Genomic DNA, 19439 nt, shown 5'->3' with positions numbered 1-19439 from the left:
ATATTTCTTTTCGATTGAAATTTTATGAACATTTTTTATTGCGTCGTTTTATTAAATTTGCGATTTAATCCATTTTATCACCACCACGATCAATGGATCATGTCTTACAACTAACTACTAAGTGAAGAAGTATGGATACCTTTACGCGATCGTCATTAGATAGACAAATAAAATATACAATATGGGCATAATCGCAAAGCTCAACGTTGAGATTTTGATTTTATTAAATATAAAAACCGTTTCTATGATATAGCGAAGTTAATATTTTAGATGTTTGTAACCTTTGAATATTATAAGTACCTACCAATAGGTTCCCAAATTATCATTGGCTGGTTTTACCGTATACCTACTACTACTTATTCAGAAGTAATAGGTACTAGGTTCGTATTTCTTAAATAAGTTGGGGCATTTGCGTTTTCTTGAGTTTACCGCTCAATGTATTAACAAAATATTTCTTGTTATGGAAGAATAATTACTTAACCCTTTACCAGGCTAAGGGATATATATTTCCCACATACGGCTCTTCAAACATGTGTTTTATTTTTGATGAGTAAGACTGACATTCGACTGTCATTTTTGAAATGTCAGCCACTAAAGGGTTAAAGTCGAAAAGTGAAGTCAAAACAAATAATTAATAATTCGCCCTAAACTGAAAGGCTGTCAACAACAGTTTGATTATCGACCTAGAATTGTAAGTCAAGTCGCGTTTTCTTTTAATGTTCTGAGCAAACATGTTTTATGCAAATGTTTGTGCTTCCCATTTAATTACTATTGATCAAAGAGAATTTAGTATAGAGGCGTATTGTGAAAGAAAATTCGTAGTCACAGTAATAGTTAGGGAGGCGAGGTAGCTAAATGGCGTAATTCAACGGCGCCGTCGAGACCTATCAAAATCGAAAGATAAAATAATTTCGAAAAGAAAAGCTCGTATGGCAAAAACCATTTTAGCGGTGGGTTTGGCGTGTACGGTTTTTCAAAAATGTTAAAAAAACAGTTCTCGAGCGCGTCAGATATTCATACTACGTATGCCCCGAGTGCCTCTGATAACAACGGTATACTAATCTGCCGGTTTGCGTGGTGGGGGTAGGCATATAAAGTAGTCAAAAATGCAAAAAAAAAAAATTTACTCGAGCGCGTCAGATTTTCGGAAGGGGTGTTAAGTAGGCCCCAAGGAAGCTTCCTTTAAAAAAACTGACGATTTCGGCGTGACGATAAGTTACGATGAATTTTTGAAAATGCAAAAAAAAAAAGTTTTTTTGAAATACTCGAGCGCGTCAGATTTTCATAGGGGAGGTTTATCTCGGTATCCTGAAAGCATATTTTTTTAATCTGACAAAAATGTTGGTGGGTTCTCTTAATCTGACCGAAAAAGGTTTTTTGGTTTCTTTTTTTTCCTTTCTTTCTCCTTGATAAAACGGGCAATTTAAGAATGACAATAAAATTACCTTTTTTGTTTATTTAAACTTTTTTTTTGTAAAATGTATCGTTCGCGACTTATATGCCGCAACGCGTTCTTAGGAAGACGAAATGGCTCCTCCACACTTCCGGTCATGCGGAAACCGGCAGATTTTGTATTTTTAGTAAGTTTTAGATTATATTCTTCAAAATAAAAAATAAAAAAATCGCGCTCGAGAATGCCGGATTAACGTTTTTTTTTTACAAGTTCGCGACCCTATAACTCGGCGGCGTCAAGGACTTATCGTCAGATTAGTTAAATTTAGTCTTAAAACACTAAAATCAACCCCCAATATCTTAAAAAAAAATGGATAGTCTGAAATACTCGAGCGCCTCAGCTCGAGTATTTCAGACTATCCATTTTTTTTTACTAATCTGATCGTCTATCCTAGGCGCGCGTCACTACATATAGAGCTAAATACTTTACAAGGTTGTTCTATTAGGTCTAAGGTATCTCTCATATCTTAAACTGCCACGCTCGAGTATTGCCGAAAATTCCCCTATTCGCCTCCCTAACTATAAATTGACTGCCATCTTGAATTCTTGACACAGGATTAAAACTTTTAGAACGCCTTTTTGACTTCGATCCTTGTTCTTTCATAAAATTGTTAAAGTATAAAAAAGGTATGGCGCCATCTTTTCGAGCACAAACTTTTCTTGATTTTCGGAGGCACGTTTTTTCTTAGACTTTATTTATCTTATACGGAGTTATATCTTTGCTATTGATGCAAGGGACTCCATTTACTGACAGAACGACTGCTCAGAAGTTCAGAACAGTAGGTACCGAAGTGAAAACGCGGCTTCAGATGACAAGTTCATGGGTGATAGGAAGACTCATTTAATATTATGGTAAAGTACGGCAATGTACGAACGTACGTAGTACGATAGTACGGCCCGATTCGAACTTTAAGATATGTCAATTTATATATGTAGAAACGATATGGATTAGATGTGTATTAATTAATTGACGTATTAAAGTTCAAATCGGGCAGCTAGATGTTTGGTGTTACGATAGAATATTTTTATACCAGCTTCTGATAATAATCTTAGTAGTGTCAAAACTTAGCGGTAAGTAAAATAAGTGTTGTCATTGGGTCTTCTTGGCGGTATAAATAAATTTAGATCTAACTTTTGGGCTTAAAAAAGGGTCTGAAATTATGTGTCTAGGAATACCTAAGTTCATTCCTAAAGACCGAAGCTTTATAAATTTAATGCTCCCGAAAGTTAGGTTGTTAGTCTGAATTTATTTTTCACTAAGTATGATACCGTTTTATCGTGTTAAGGCAATGTAAATTAAAATTATAAAATAGTAAACGAATGGTGTGAAATGTATACTGTATGTACTTATTTAGGTAGATTTTGATTATATTTTTTATCGAAATGTATTATTTAGTCATCCTACACTTTTCAAATTTTTATTTGCGTAATTTGTTAGGGTGGCTTTAAAAAGGTTAATTTCTTATTAATGAGATTTTATGTATAGTATATTAAAAATTCCACTTGTCTACACAATTCTGCAAATTTTGCATTTAATTTCATTCCAAATGTAGTATTTTTGGTAGAACTGAGTTGTGTATTAGGCAGCTATAATATTGTAATAGTCCTGTAGTAGTTATGTTTTTAACTAAGTAAATAGAACATTTAGCTACTTATATTTTAAAGGAGTGGATTAATTACAAGTTAGATTTACATCATCTAATCATTTAAATCTTTCAACATTTTAAAATGTTTTTGACCGTTGAAGTCTCGGTCAAAACTGTTTTTAAGCCTTTATAAGGCAGAGGGAATATATTTCCCACACGATTTTTGAAAAGTGATAGGGTTCAATTTTGCATAATTTCTGACACCCTTATGCCTTATAAAGGGTTAAATGCTCAAAGGTTAAAGCGCTTCACACATGTTACTGTATTCATAATCCTAAATCGTAAAGGTGTAATCGAGTTTAGAAAGAGTGACTACACTAATTAGAAAAAAATCTTAGGATCCTAAGGATGCCAGTTAGGACGACTGAAATAAGGTGTGCGAAGCGTTTAAGCTGGCTTGAATGCATAAATGTAATTCCCACGTTATCACTATTATTTAGGTACGACATATTTCCTATACATGTATAGATCTATAGGACTAGTTCATTTATTTCTGAAAAGTTCGTTCTAATTCTAAAAAAAAAACAAATAACAATCGTAGAAAGAGCGAGGGCCGAAATAAATCACCATTGGGACCAATGCTCAAAATTGCTAAATAAAATATAATATATTTTCCTGGAAAGTAGTCATTCTCCGCTCTTACTTCGGTGGTTATGAACCAATCAAATAAAATAGCCCCAGCAACAATCCTCCAATGTAAACTATACTCTGTCAAGCAATTTCCGTGAGTAGAAAAGAGCGGCAAATTTAAAATTGTAAGAGCGTATGGCTATCATCCCATAGAAAATTTGAATTTCGCGCCTTTTCTTGTTTGACCGGCTATAAAATCCTCCTCAAAACAGAGTTTTAGTTCTTCTATCTATTTCCTATAATTATGATACTGATCTGTCAGTGTCAAAAGTGACGTTTTTGGTTGAAGAAATGTCATTTCCTTATGGAGTAGATTTTTTGTACAGTTGTTTTGGAGTTATATGACGTGCTTCTTTAATTCCTGGTGCATACTTAGTTTTTAGAATTGTTTTTTCTTCTACTACTTACATAAAAGTTAACTCTAATCAATTAATCATTCAACTGAAACCTGTATGGCTTGTTTTTTCAAATGCCAGATAAATTATTGTTAGATTAAATACTTACATTTCACGAAAGCGATTGAATTTACTAAAATTGTAAAATACGCGGATGAAATGTTCATATTCATACTTACGTTTTAAACTTATCAATGGTTTGAATAATAAGCCCTTATTATAGATTTGAATTTATTTTAAGTATCATGTACCTAGACTGTATATAATTTCTATTAATTTCGATAGTTCTTCCACTTATTTCAAATGGATGGATATTTAAAAGCAATAATTATGATTAAAATTTATTTCTAGTTGATTATTGTAATATTTTATTTTTAGTTTAGTTTTCAATGTTACGCAGTTACTGTCACACGCTTTAATGGTATAGTTTTCCAAATAAGACAATGTTGAACTAACTTTGTGACTTAACTCAAAATAAAATTACACACCTTCATATTGGCTATGTGCAGTACCTGGTGGGTAGGCAAATTCATCATAGCGGACGCTGTGGCATAAATGTCCAACATAAGTTATACACAACAACGCCCGACCGTATGGTGCACATAGCCAATAAAATTACATTTTCTCCTATTTTTTTTGCAAACGTCTAAAAATACTTTAGAGTTGGGTCACTTTTCTATAAAATGGGTTACTATATTTACTATATCATTAAGCGTGGGCGGTATTCGCACAAAATATCAAGTGTATGTTTCAATGGAGTATAATAAAGGTGGTTATCATAAAAGTAACGAATTTTTAGAGTAACTATCATCACATGTTGGTTGGACCGGTGGGTCGGAATGGGCGTTTATTGTAAATTTGAGGACAATTATTATATTAAATATACATGAATAAATAATATAATACCCATTACTTGTTTTTTTATTTGTCCAAATGTCTTAGTTCAATAGGTAGAGGCACGCATTAGCATCATAGTCATATGGGTCGAAATAGGCGGACCTACATTTTTGCTACAACTGGTTTAGTACGTATGGGTGGGTAGAAAGTATAGATCAATTTGAGCAGCAGCGTCTGGAAGACCTAGATGCTAAGCGTCTTGTCCGCAAGACGCGACCCTCCTACATATATTACACCCGCAACTCGACTGGACAACTCTTCGAGCAACACGGAAGGGAGGCGGCATTCGCACTATTTCCCCTCTGCCGAGGTACAAGATTAGCGCGTCAATCTAATCTAGCGCGGGTAATAAAACTAGTTGCACTTGGATTTTTCACTAGACCGAGTCCAGACGCGCGCGTGAACACTGCTGCACAAAAATGCCTGTTTGCTCGGTTTTTTGTTATAAAAAGAGGTCGGGGACATCAAATTTACAAAAAGAAAGTGTTACATTTCACATGTAATATTTTTTTTACATATCATGTACGTTTAATTACAACACAATTATTATATTTTAGTCTCATGTAATTGTTGGATTTATCGATTTTGCTCGCTCAGTACAAATTGCGGATCGGTCGAGCGACAAATCCGACTTCTCATCTCTCAGAATACAATAACATATACTTCAACGAAAATGTGTTAGTGTGCGTGTTGTGACACTTGTCACCCGTCCGTACACAAAAAGAGATCGAGGTTTGCAAGATTTGTCTTTGACGTGTGTCATTTTCTATGTATTTGTGTCGTCATTACAGATTGGATTTTGCATGTAAGTGTGTTAGAAGTGCGACTGTGTGCACCTTTCCCCCCGCGAAAAATGGCAGAAAGATTTGTACGGTGAGATATCGCTTGGGCCCCTCCCTTCCGATGTGTCGGAAGCCGGTGTTGCTCGAAGGGACAACTCCATTGCGCATCGTGTGACCGCAGCTTCAAGACAAAGTTTGGTTTTGCGAGCCAAATTAGGGCATTTCATAATCCGGATAAGAATTGTTGATGGAGTCGCCATTGCCGGATAGGCAAGGAAGGATATATAGGATAGATAGCCGTTAGTGAACCAAAGACTCGAGCCTTAAAAGCTAAAGCTCTTTTTAGGGTTCCGTACCCAAAGGGTAAAACGGGACCCTATTACTAAGACTCCGCTGTCCGTCCGTCCGTCTGTCTGTCACCAGGCTGTATCTCACGAACCGTGATAGCTAGACAGTTGAAATTTTCACAGATGATGTATTTCTGTTGCCGCTATAACAACAAATACTAAAAACAGAATAAAATAAAGATTTAAGTGGGGCTCCCATACAACAAACGTGATTTTTGACCAAAGTTAAGCAACTTGGATGGCAATTGGCAACATACTTGGATGGGTGACCGTTTTTTTTATAGATAATGGTACGGAACCCTTCGTTTGCGAGTCCGACTCGCACTTGGCCGGTTTTTTTTTTAAGGGCTCGCCTCATCTCTTGACGTCTAAAAGATAAAGCCTATTTAGCTCTTTAGCCCCCGACCCTAGTTCTATTTAAAAGCCTAGACTCTTGGAGCTAATAACCTTATTAACCTTTTCGACGCCGTGTCAAACACAAAAGCTGTCACGCGGACGCCATGTCACCGAAGTGTCAAACTGAAATTGAACTTTATGCATATGCACGTAGGTCTATGTTGCTCTGTGGTCTGTGACCGATTAATCGGTCTTTGGCGTTGAACCTGCGGTGCGGATATATCGGTCATTGGCGTCCAAAAGGTTAATAGGTACAGTTGCCATCAGATATATCGGAGCGGCCAAGATACTCACAAATATCTGAACAGCCTCTATTGTAAAGGTGTTAGAGTGCGTGTTCAGATATTAAGGGAAGATTAAAGAAGTTAAGGGAGCGCAATAAAAGACGATTTCATTAAAGCCATTTATTTGAGAAAAATTGAGCGCATAAAACTAAGCCTAACACAAAAATCTTAAAATTATCAATTGAACTAAAATTATAATTTAATCGATAAAACCGTTCATTGTCATCGTGATCACTTAATCGTTATTCTGAGTTCATTAATTAATTATATCATTAATAATCATTAAATCCACTTAAATATTGTAAAAAAATATTGATCATTGTTACAGAAAATCTTGGTAACTTTGAACACATTTCTTATGTATTAAGCGCTACTTGCCCCATCCCACTAACCTGGGGATAACCGGGTAAACCTGGAGTTACCATGGTTACCAGTACAATTTGACACTGGGTTAACGGTTTAACCTGTTAACCCCGGGTTACTGAGATGGTGCAAGGGGCGCTTAGACGTTTAGGACCGGTACAGTCACCTGTAATAATATGTTACACAACGAAGGCCGCAAAAATATCGGACACGATATTATTTGTAGAGCCATAAGAGCGTGTCACATATTTTTGCGGCCTTCGAAGAGTAACATATTATTGCAGGTGACTATACAGACGGTCTGTATAGGTCTTAGGGCCACCCCACATCTGGCGTCTTTCGGGCGTCGGCGTCGGTCAGCGCTATGGAAAATGACGTCGCTGCGCAGTTGCGTCGACGTTGCGTCGACGTTGCGTCGAGCAAGGCCATAGAGTTGTAGACGCCGACGCTCGAAAGACGCTAGATGTGGGGTGGCCCTTAGTATCCTTATTTACTTTCTTAGGTCCTGTGAACTGTGATCGTTTTTATTTGAAATGCGATTTAAAATGTATACAAAAATCCAAAGTTACCAAGATTGACTTCTCAATATTAAAACAAAATATTCAATATTCAGTCTTTTAAATTAAATAATAGAGAGGAATCGGCATAATTGGAATGACACAATATTTAAAATAATTAAAATAGCAACCACGGATTAAATAAAATAGAAATACTTAAGATAAAAGGGTGGATAAACTTTTTTTGGCACTCGTTGCCATGGTATTTAAAGTAACCAAACATAGGGTGACTGCTATAGATATTGGCCATTCCTAATAAATCAGAAAGAAACAAGCCAATTGAAGCCTTATTGTTAAGAGTGGCCAATAACTATAGCAGCTACCCTACATTTTTATGAGAATTATAAGCCCGTTCCACAATGGATCATTTTCTTAGCATATAAGTAGAACGTAGTATAACATTTCTAAACTACGCTAAAAGTAGTAGTTAGCCAGGAGACAATAGTGTCTCCTGGCTAACGGGACAGAATAACAAAAAAAAGTTGACCCACCCAAAAAACACTGGACATCATTGTGGTCTGATAATCACACAACCGATTTGGATGGAAATCAATATTGATCATTCATTACTCATGTAACAGCTACAGTAAAATTGCCTAACCTATACTCTGATTTGATTTGGTTGCAAAAATCAACCATTTAATATTTGTATTTTATGTATGGTTACGTAGGTAGTTTTTTTGTTATTAGAAACAAACTGCATTTTAGCAAACTTCACATCCAATAAATTCCTTGACATTAATGAAAAGAACACTGAAAAGATATTAAGTGACTAATTTTGACATAAGACAAGAGTTTTTGATCGAAATATAACCTGGGTATAAAGTTGATGTATTTTTTACTGCGTACTGTCACTGAAATTCACAATAAAATAATACTAATGTATGAAAAACGCAACGAATCAGTTCGTGTCCTAAAATGCGTGTAAAATTTTAATTGTGTACAAGTGCCAAAATTCCTAGCTAAGGTAAGCCAATACTTTATTAATACTTTTGCAAAAATGCTATTATTAAACTTTTGTTAGTAACACCGTGACAGACACAACCTAACAATCATTATTGTCTCTCTTTACCGCCTTTATCTATAATATTTGAACGGAAAAGTTTCTTAAAAATGTATACGACTTTTGCGTCAACTGAGTTCATTTTAAGCAGGGAATGTCTCGTAAGTAACATTTTGTAACCCAGGGGACAAGAGATTTTTTTTCTTAGCGGTACCATGGAATATCACACAATATCACAATTAAAATATTTTAGGTGTTGCTTTATTTAATCTGCCGCCAGAGTGACTTATGAGCAGGCGGATGGTGGATTGCGTTATCCACCTAATAGAATAAACGTCACCAATTGAATTGGATAGACACTGTCATTACCAGATTGTCAAATTTCCATAAAAAGGATAATTTGATAACATTTCAACTTTATCAGTTCAAATATTAAGGCAAGGACACACAAGGCATATGTCAACATGAATGGCAATGACAATTTTCTCTTCATTCTATTTTCACCGCATACTGTTCCTAATGGAGTTATTAATATTTTCAATAACTTATATCCATAGTTGTGCCCTTCTCGGGAACACTCTCTGTTTTGTATGGGGAACATTCTCGCCAGAGAATATTCCCCATAATAACCGGAGAACGTTCTCGAGAACGGCAGAACTCAACTTATATCGACAGTTGTCACGGGAGAAGCGGTCACGTGACGTCCCCTTTCCTCTTAATAAACGCGATTATTTGAAATCTTATAACTCCATGATACTTTACACGATTTAATTAATATTAATGTGCATTCAATAAAAGTGACTTAACATGTGATTATCGTAAATCAGTGTATCAATGAGCAACGTAGCTGCTGGATGTTTATGTTACACAAAAGCGACCATTTCAGACTTTATTTCGTATAGAGTAAGGTCCAGAAATGGTTACTTTACTGTGCCATACACATTTTAACCAAATCTGTAGAATAGATAGTTGAAATTGAGTCTTAATTTTTTACATTTTGAGGTTTTTAGCGTCGAAGTCGAACCCAACTAATCTGTAATTTTGACGTTAATGTTTATTAAAAAAATAGACCACCCATTAGAGGCAGTTAGAAATAAATCTTTCAAGCGTCATATGCTGTTTCACGCTAAACTTTTAGTAATAATTGGTCTTTGAACCTGGGTGCAGTTACAGATTTGATTAAGATGTGTATAAACCATCTTATTTGACTCCTAAGGCACTTGACAGAAAATGTTCCTTGTCTAGTTCATATCATTTGAGATTAATAACTATTTATTATTATTATTATGGATCACAAAACATTGTTTTAACGTCGAATCGCATACAAATATTGAGTGAATTTTATAGACTTGTCGTTTTTGCTATTCCGCTCCGTGACCCAGGAGACAACTATGATATAGCTACATAAAGGAACCATGTATGGTACTGCAACGTTTAAAGTAGACAACATTTATTTGCTGATACTTTTCGAGGGTAACCCAGGAGACATCGCCAAACACAAAAACAAATGGATAATTGGTGTTTTTTTATGATATAGCAGGCAAACGAGCAGGCGAATCCTGATGGTAAGCGATTGCCGCCGCCTATGGACATCCGCATCACCAGAGAAGTTGGAGAGGGTGTTTAGGCGAACCCTACACGCAAGATCCATATTGTGATCCGTCAATTATACGGTTTACGATATTTATTGACGTGTAGGGTAGTGTATTGACGGATCACAATATTTCGCTGGGTTTCTGGAAATGCTTGTGATCTGATCCTAGATCCTGGATCGTGATATTTATCTTGCGTATAGTGTCGCGTTTGATATTTATCGCTTTCTTTTTACTCGTTTGTTTAAAGAAAGGGCTACAGTTATTGCCAAACAAGCTCTAATTTTTCTCTGTCTAGAGTCCACCACGTCTGCCTCGTACAAAGAACGCTTCGTACTGACGCGATCCGTATTGATGGTGTAGGGTGTGCTGTGATCCGGCCCAAGATACATAATAAATATCATGATAATTATCACAATATTTATTGACGTGTAGGGTTCGCCTAAGGTTGTAGGAGGTTTTTTCTAAGATCAACGAAACTTTTTCATGAATGATATCTTTTTACCTTCGCTTTTAGTTTTTCCATATGTATGCGATTATTGCGATTCGACAGTTACAAACTCACTCAGTGGTTGAGCGCAAACATGATGGAATCCGGGAAGGTGGCTGCCACGGTGTAGTTCTTGGTGAGAAGGAACTGCGCTGTCTGATTGCGAGCGCCGGCATCGTTAGAACGGTATTCGATTACCTGACAATAACAAATGGTGTTGATTTAATAGATCAAAGAAACCTTAAATGGATAGAGACATCTGTTAAAATTACTTTTCAATGATGGTTCTAAAAACAAGCAAAAATTGTGAATTTTCAAATTATATTTGCGAAAATCATTCATTCTTTCGTGGGAATTAGCAATTTTCTAGAAACATCCAAAATTGTTTGTGGTTTAAAAAGCTAAGAGGATTGTAACTGCCTTCTAATTGTATATGGTTTACCAAATATCCGTCGTAATCCATTTTTAGGGTTCCGCACTGTTTGTCTGTCTGTCTGTCACCAGGCTGTATCCCATGAACCGTGATAGTTGGAAGTTGGACAGTTGAAATTTTCACAGATGATGTATTTCTGTTGCCGCTATAACAACCCCGGAACCCTCAGTGGGCGAGTCCAGTTTTTTACGTATGGAATCTAAAAGAGCGAAATTTGGTTCTAACCTGCAGCTGCACCTTGTGGAAGGGCACATGGTGTAGGTGCGGGGGTCCGCCGAGGAGTACGTAGTGAGCACGCGTCGCCTCCGCCGCGAGCAGCACCGTGTACAGCGGCAAGCACAGCACGCGGGACCTGATGGAAAAGAAAATTTATACATAATTATGGAACACAAATTAAATGCAATTTACATTACATAATTTGTGCATTACAAATATTGTACCTAAGCTAGTTTACGCTAGTAACATAATTCTATGAGGACATCTAAACAGTTAAGCATTTTGTACTTTGTAACTATTGTAACAATAAGCATTTTTCTTTTTTTTTTAAGTCATCCAGGAGAAATCATGACTTCATAAGAGCAAACTGAAAAAAATATTAATCATTTTATCACTTACCTAAAGAAGGTATCGTGTTCATCCGATTCGTTGAAGGGAACCTGCAAAAATAATGAATATAAATTGCTGGAAAACATACCGCTGAATGGAATATATCTTCCATAAAAATACATATCTTGTTGCAACCCTCCAACTATAGAGAATGAAATAGTAGATTGTACAACAAGGGCATAAAGTGACCCATTTTTACCCGAGGCAATTTTTTGGTCTGAGCGAAGCGAAGACCAAAATAGTAGACGAGGGTAAAAATTGACATTTATGCCCTTGTTGTACACTCTGCTTTTCACTTCGATTGCGAGGAAAATATACAAAAAATCAAATATTTTAGGTTATTTTAACGTATTTATTCAAGACTAAAGAAAATTGTTCTTGGGCCGGTCGGGGGCGCGGGGCACGCCGGTCGGGGGCGCGCCGGCAGGGCTGGCAGTTTGTATGGCAGAATTTGGACTTTATTGCTAAATCAATAAGGGTCGTAATAGATGATTGTACTTTATGCTCTAGAACATAAAATGCGATTTTATGTCGTCTACGCACGACATAAAGGTGCACTTTTTGAGCAAGAGAAGTGAAAAAGAATATGCATAACGGAGAGCGTCAGAGAAATAATATGCAAAAGAGAAGCAGAGATGTTATTTTTCTATCTAGATAATTTATTAGAGTCGCCCAGTTCTATGTAATCCTTTGGGGCCGCTCGGATAACTAGACCACTCCAGCCACGTTCCACTTTAAGATAGTCTGTTAAATGTACCTGTATAGGATGGTCGAGGGGGCTAAGACAGGCGTTCAGGGTCCTTGCTGAGCCGCCCAGCTCTAAATGATCCCTTGGGGCAGCCCGAACGGCCAGTCCGCTCCAACCCCGTTCAACCTCGAGAAACAGGGTGGTAGGGTCGCGGTGTCCACGGGGGAGGATTTCTACGAATGTGCCGTTGTACTGAAACATTGTTAAATGAAAAAGTGAGAAATTGAGAATAGTATTTAGGTATCTACATAATAATTCCCTTTCTTTATGATATAATTCGTCATCGAAAAAGAATTATGATGACTCTTCTTCTTCAGGATCCACTTTAGGCAACCTAAACTCAAGTATGTCAGAAGGCAGTTTCAACGAAAGAGTGACCCAGGAGTGGCCACGAGACATATTCTTAGTGTTTAAAACTTTCGCGTTTTGAACACATATTAATTCGCATTTATTTTCACATTCACATTAAATAAAGATAATAAAATAAATGTGATTTAATATTCTTAGTGACCCAGGGGACACGTGTATTGAAAAGCTACCCAGAAGAGTGAGCCATAAGACATATATTGAAAGATGACCCAGGAGACATGTTTTAAAAAGTGACCCAAGAGACAAAAAAAAACCAGAGTAGTTACTCACCACCTCTCCAAGCAGCTGGTCCAGGAGTTTGGCCTGGGCCGTGTAGATGGGCGCCGGCGCCTCCTTGTTGGGGCGCGGGCCGAGGTGCCACTGGCGCACGTACGCGACCAGGTAGTCGGACTCCTGAGGGATCTTTAGCTCGTAGTCGCGACTCATGTTCAGGCGGAACTGCTGGGCTCCTCTCGCTGTAAACATTTTTTTTTATAGATAGGTTTTGAATAGGTCTAGGACTCTAGACATGGTCTAGAACTCTAGACATACTCTAGAAGTCTAGACATATATATATAATACCTTTAAACGGTCAATTCTTGTTTATTTATTTATATGTATATTTATATATATTTCGGGGATCTCGGAAACGGCTGTAACGATTTCGATGAAATTTGCTATATGGGGGTTTTCGGGGGTAAAAATCGATCTAGCTAGGTCTTATCTCTGGGAAAACGCGCATTTTTTTTTTTGAGTTTTTTATATGTTTTCCATCTCCCAGATATTTATTTATTATTTGTGAAGCAGGCAGGCAGTTGAAATACCTAATAATGCCTGTATCCAGAGCCATCAACCGAGTTTTCAGTGTTGAGTAGAGTTTGCATTGTGCTTATCTAGTTTATTCTTAAACTCATTGACACTTTGGGCCGATACTACGTCCTCTCGGAGGTTGTTCCTAGCTTTGACCACTCTGTTGCTAAATAAGTGTTGGTGTGTGGATTATTGTAGGACCTATAAAGGCAAACTGATAATTAATAATAATAATAATAAGCCCGCAGGGCAGCTTGTAGCGAGCTGTTGGGGAGTAACGACCCCACGGACCCGTGTGCTCCCGAGAGTCGGTCAGGGTCTCCGTCTCCGGCGTGTCTTCGTCGGTCGGAGTGGACCCCAAGGGGACCCGCAGGACTCTCAGCTCTGGCTTGCCTTCATTGGCCGTCCAGAGAGGAGTCGCTAGAGCTATATGCTCCAAGGGTGGAAGTGTTAAAGGGCATAACGCCGCGAGTAACTTCGGAGAAAGCGCAGCACCACCTCTCGACACCCCTGAGCCGCTCACGCCGGTGTTGCGCCTGGCCGTCTATACGATGGCGCATCAGGTGCCCATCTAACGAGTGGCGAGTCACCGCCTGCCTCGATAACACTGTATAACACAATGTTATGGCAGGTGTCCGGAACTCTTAGCAATAGCCCAGACTTATTTTCCACCCAAATTTAAACCATAGACCAGGACTCTTTCCATTTTTCTATAATAGCTCCCAATACCTGCTGAAACCGGTTTACGGGTATCTATTTATGTACCCGTGAATGGGTTCCAGCAGGCGTTCTACATGACATCAAAGCTCTCCAAACGGCCTCTACGTGTTGGATCTATATCCCCACGCACGCCTTATAAATGACCGGGCTTAAAAACCCGAGAGTTTGTAACGGAGATACAAATAATAATAATAATCAGCCTATATACGTCCCACTGCTGGGCACAGGCCTCCTCTCAGCCCAGCAGTGGGACGTATATAGGCTGATTATTTTCTTTATTCAATTAGGGTCTTGTAAAATCCTAACCTAAGACCCTAATTGAATAAAGAAAATAATCAGCCTATATACGTCCCAATGCTGGGCACAGGCCTCCTCTCATGCGCGAGAGGGCTTGGGCTATAGACCCCAGTGGGCTAGCCAATGCGGATTGGGGACTTCACATACACCCTTGAATTTCTTCGCAGATGTATTGCAGGTTTCCTCACGATGTTTTCCTTCACCGAAAAGCTAGTGGTAAATATCAAATGATATTTCGTACATACGTTCCGAAAAACTCATTGGTACGAGCCAGGATTTGAACCCGCGACCTCCGGATCGAAAGTCGGAAGTCATATCCACTCGGCCACCACCGCTTCATACACCGCTTTAACTGATAATTAAAGTATAAAAATAGATTCTTATAAAATAATTATTATAGGACAAATACAAGGCTAGCTATATTAACACGGCAAGTTTAAGGGGTCATCCATGAATTACATCACACGAATTTCTAGGTTTTTTGACCCCTCCCCCCCTCATTGTCACACTTGGTCACATTTGGCAAACCCCTCCCCCTCTGGTTCGACGTCACATTTTTTCAAGGAAATCGGCAAATCAAATTAAGTAGGTTGTACTTACCTATTATTAATATTTTATCAAAATATTTTTGAAAAAAGAAATCTTAGTAATTTTATAACCCAAAACTGATGAGGAAAGCAAATTAAACGAATAAAAATGATTATCGTTCCAAAACTTTGTTATTTAACTGTACAACTAATTAAATAATTTAAATAAGTTAAAGTGACGTTACAAAGTTTGTGAGTCCCCGCTACCAATGTCAGAACATATCACATTTTCTAGAAACCCCCCCTCCCTAAACGTGTCATGTAATTAATGGATGACCCCTAAGAGCTTGTAAAAAGAACTAATTCAAAAAAAACCTTACCAAAAGTGTCCATATAAGTGAGCAACATGGTCATAACTGTCACAAACGTCAGCAAGAACAGCATAGCAGGCAACAGCTGCCTATATAAATCCTGCGGCGGGGTTTTTGTGAAAGACGGCATGCAGAAACGGGGCTTCGGCTCTGGCTTGGGCTGGGCGGGTTCCGCTGGCTCGGGCAGAGGGTTCTCTTGGATCTTCTGTAAATATAAATTAAAAAATATAAAACAACATTCTCCAAGGCAGAGTTAATATAGATCTAATTTTCTTCACAAGCCATGGTAAAACAGTTCACTCTGGTGGTTAAAAATTAAGGAAGCCTTGGGTAGTTTGACAGACACTGCCACTAGAGTTAGACCAAGACCAAGTCTGCAACGATTTTGATAGCACACGCAGTGCCAGTGATAATTTAACCGTCAAACTATGATGAAATTATGAATTATAAATGCCACTTGCACTGTGTGTGCTATCAAAATCGTTGCAGACTTATCTTGGTCTAACTCTAGTGTTGTGAATCTTCCTAACTTCCTAGGAATATTGGATATTGTGACCAGGGCCATGTTGCATAACAAACTACAACTAATATTACAAGCGGAACTCCTTTTTTAATTAGTGAAATTAGAAAAGGAGTTCCGCTTGTAATATTAGTTGTAGTTTGTTATGCAACATGGCCCAGGATGTCAAGTGTGAAGCTAATAAAGTTATAGTGACTTAATTATCTGGAAACGAATTCGAAGGGCTGCTGGAGCCCAGGAGCCAAGACACGTATGTGATCGCTGCGGCAAGAAATGCCAATTGGGCATTGGTTGATAGTCACTGCAGTTGACATAGGCTGTAGACTACCTCTTTAGTTGCTGTAACCATCATCTGCAAAGATGCTGTGATGATGATGACTTAATTGTCTGGATAAAGTCAATGTGGCCAGTGGCAGATTTGTGGTCTTTGCCACCCTAGGCCCCAGGCCCTGTAGCCGCCCCTTTCTCAGCACCCATCATATTGACTACATTTTGAGTTATTTCTTGTTATCATCAGCAAACCTTTTGTCACAATTTGCCGCCCTAGGCGCGGGCCTACTGGGCCTTAGGGCAAATCCGCCACTGAATGTGGCGAATATAATAATTTTGTTGGGAAGATTGTCATAATCTTATAAACAAAAGCAAGAACTCATATTTGGCCTTGTACTTGTATGTCACTCAGATACACTCAGTATAACAGGGGTTTGCCCTGCTGACCATCTGTAACTGGAGTATGCATACAAGTATGGAGTAAGTATGGAGTGCTTGTAGAGGCTTCCTCATTTTGCTGCCCAATGTGGAGAAGACCGGCATATAAAATGAATTGCTGGGACAACTTGAAATAGGGCAAGAGCTCTTGTATTTGTGTATGTCGCTCAGAGACAGTCAGAATGGGAGAGCTTCACTTTTTCTGCTCTGCTGACCTTTTGTAAGTGGAGTATGTTTACCAACACAAGAGTTTAACAGACAAAAGAGCTTATAAACGGTCTTTCCAACAATGATCTTAAGTAAAACTAGTTTTACATATTAAGAATTATCCCTTCAAGTGGCAGATTCATAGATTTGTTTTTCTATCAATGACTTAAATTTCAAATAGATATTATTTCTTTATTTATTTCTTTATTTCATTTCATTGTAGTCATGTTCATAATACAGTAAGGTGTTACAAGTATAAAGCGGTAGGTACATGACACCCTGTAGGGCACACAATATTATTGTCCTTAAACTAAAACATATATTTTTAGTAGGTATGTACCTTAACTTAACTTATTTTTATTAGGTATATTGCGAATGTATCCCTGTACTGTACTTACCATAACAGTGCGAGTTAATCTTATTTATTTATTATTCATTTATTATAATGGCAGGTAAAAATTTCATTTAATTATAGCTTTGTATCATAGTGTCACAAACATCAACATATCATTTTATTCAAGATTCCATTCTATTCAATGTCGGTTATCATAATTATTTATTATTATTATATTTAGTCAATGACAGCATAGGAATTACAATAAATTTATAATTTAGCTATACAAATTATAGGCTTAAATAACATAAAATTATATGACGATTGTTTACATTTACAATATTATTATTCTTAAGATGTCAGTGGGTAGGTACATAAGGTGAGTTACTTATACATAATTATAATAGTGACCGGTCGTTTAGAAATTCATCTATTGAGTAGTATGCTTTGTCAAGCAACATTTTCTTTAAAACAGTTTTAAATTTTTTGTCACTGGGTTCCTGCATAATATGATGTAGATGTATTATGGCCTAATATAGTTAAATACAACTGATATATGATTCATACTACACTAAGCACTGTAGTTTCATAATAAATATTCTAAATCATTTCACTTATGGCACCTAACCTGATACATGGCTTCTCATGATTTCATAATTGCATGTCACAAATTTGATTTAGAACGTCAAAACTATATTTATACCATTTATTGAATTATTTATTTAGAGAAACACTTACAATTTCATTACGAACCAAAATAATTGAGATAACATAACAGAAGCAGGTGTTAATTTTTTTTTCAATTTGAAGTGTGAAACCGTGGGAACTTTTTAGGCAGTTGCTTAAAAATTACACGAAAGAGGTTTTATTAAAAAACGAATCCATAAAATACAGTTTTACTTACTTTTTCTGCCATGGTAGAGCTTGTTGTGTATTTCCGTCCGTAATAAAAAAAAAACAGAGCAGGTGCAGTGCAACTGTTCGCTGCAGTTTCACTCGCTTTCAAATTACAACACAATAAGCTTCACTACCGTAAAAGATTTCTGAATGCATTGGTCTAATATTAATAAAAACAAAAACACATTTTGAAGTTTAAAATAAGAAAAGTCGAACTAAAGAAAAGAAACATGAGTCAGTGACCGCAATGTTTCACACGCGCGACGCGTAACAAATTTTCTACTATTTGGTAGATTTTGGGTTGTCATATAGAATAGCATGAATAGGGAGTATTACTGCAATTATCTGCCGCCAGAGTGCAGCACTAATTTGGTTAGTAAACCATAGAGTAACTTATACATACTAGGCCTTAAACAGTTTTTTTGACAAGTTTTCACTATGACATTGATGCACCAAGGCGGTATGTTTACAGGTGGCCTGCCGCGAAACGCGAAAATCGAAATTTCTTTATCTGCCTCTAGTGCTCTAGTGCCTCTCTATCAATCATTCGATAGCAAGAGTGATAGAGAGGCAGAAACCGAACTTTCGATTGTCGTGTTTCACGGTAGGCCATGTGATTGACCTAGTGACGCATGATGTGTCATTGATGATGTCAATGAGGTTTGTTTACTGTATGTGCTAGTGGTGCCACGCAGAGCTTTGCCTAATATTCCCTATTTTTCATTCATGAACAGAGTTGTTTCAAGCTGAGAATAAATTTAAAAATGGAAAAATTACTGTCTTGGGTGAGACTTGAACTCACGGCCTCTGGATTGATACTCCAGAGTTGTTTTAATTTAAGCCGACCTCAAAAAAAACAGTTCATGATTTCTAATGAATATTCTTAATATACTCATTTATGCTTATTTATATTGAATTTTTACTACCGGTTACAACTTTACTCAAGCATATACAGACAATTCGGGTAAAAGGCCGCTTCTTATAGAATAGAATAGAATAATTTTTATTTATAATAATTAATAAAATACACATGCACAAAGGTGTCCGGTAAGCCCCAAACTAGTCTGAGCCTGTATCTT

General features: G+C 37.3%; 1 protein-coding gene across 2 annotated transcripts; it reads right to left on the bottom strand.

Moving 5' to 3' along the window:
- Nucleotides 1-6934: 6934 nt before the first annotated feature.
- On the bottom strand, nucleotides 6935-18632 carry LOC134801155 (protein Star). 2 transcript variants are annotated; one of them, XR_010145632.1, is made up of 8 exons: nucleotides 18368-18632; nucleotides 15704-15899; nucleotides 13261-13445; nucleotides 12631-12813; nucleotides 11883-11923; nucleotides 11493-11619; nucleotides 9435-11032; nucleotides 6935-9316 (listed from the first exon to the last, which is right to left on the bottom strand). XR_010145632.1 is itself a non-coding variant. In XM_063773696.1 (7 exons), exons 1-7 carry the CDS (start codon nucleotides 18377-18379, stop codon nucleotides 10910-10912), a joined length of 867 nt encoding a protein of 288 aa, XP_063629766.1. In that variant the 5' UTR covers nucleotides 18380-18632; the 3' UTR covers nucleotides 6935-10909. The 2 variants fall into 2 exon arrangements, 1 of the variants encoding a protein (XP_063629766.1); XM_063773696.1 differs by having other exon boundaries at nucleotides 6935-11032.
- Nucleotides 18633-19439: the final 807 nt, after the last annotated feature.

The sequence above is a fragment of the Cydia splendana genome, chromosome 21 (genome assembly GCF_910591565.1).
Source record: "Cydia splendana chromosome 21, ilCydSple1.2, whole genome shotgun sequence".
In the NCBI taxonomy this organism is placed as follows: Eukaryota; Metazoa; Arthropoda; class Insecta; order Lepidoptera; family Tortricidae; genus Cydia; species Cydia splendana.
This window is presented reverse-complemented; position numbering and strand designations above follow the sequence as displayed.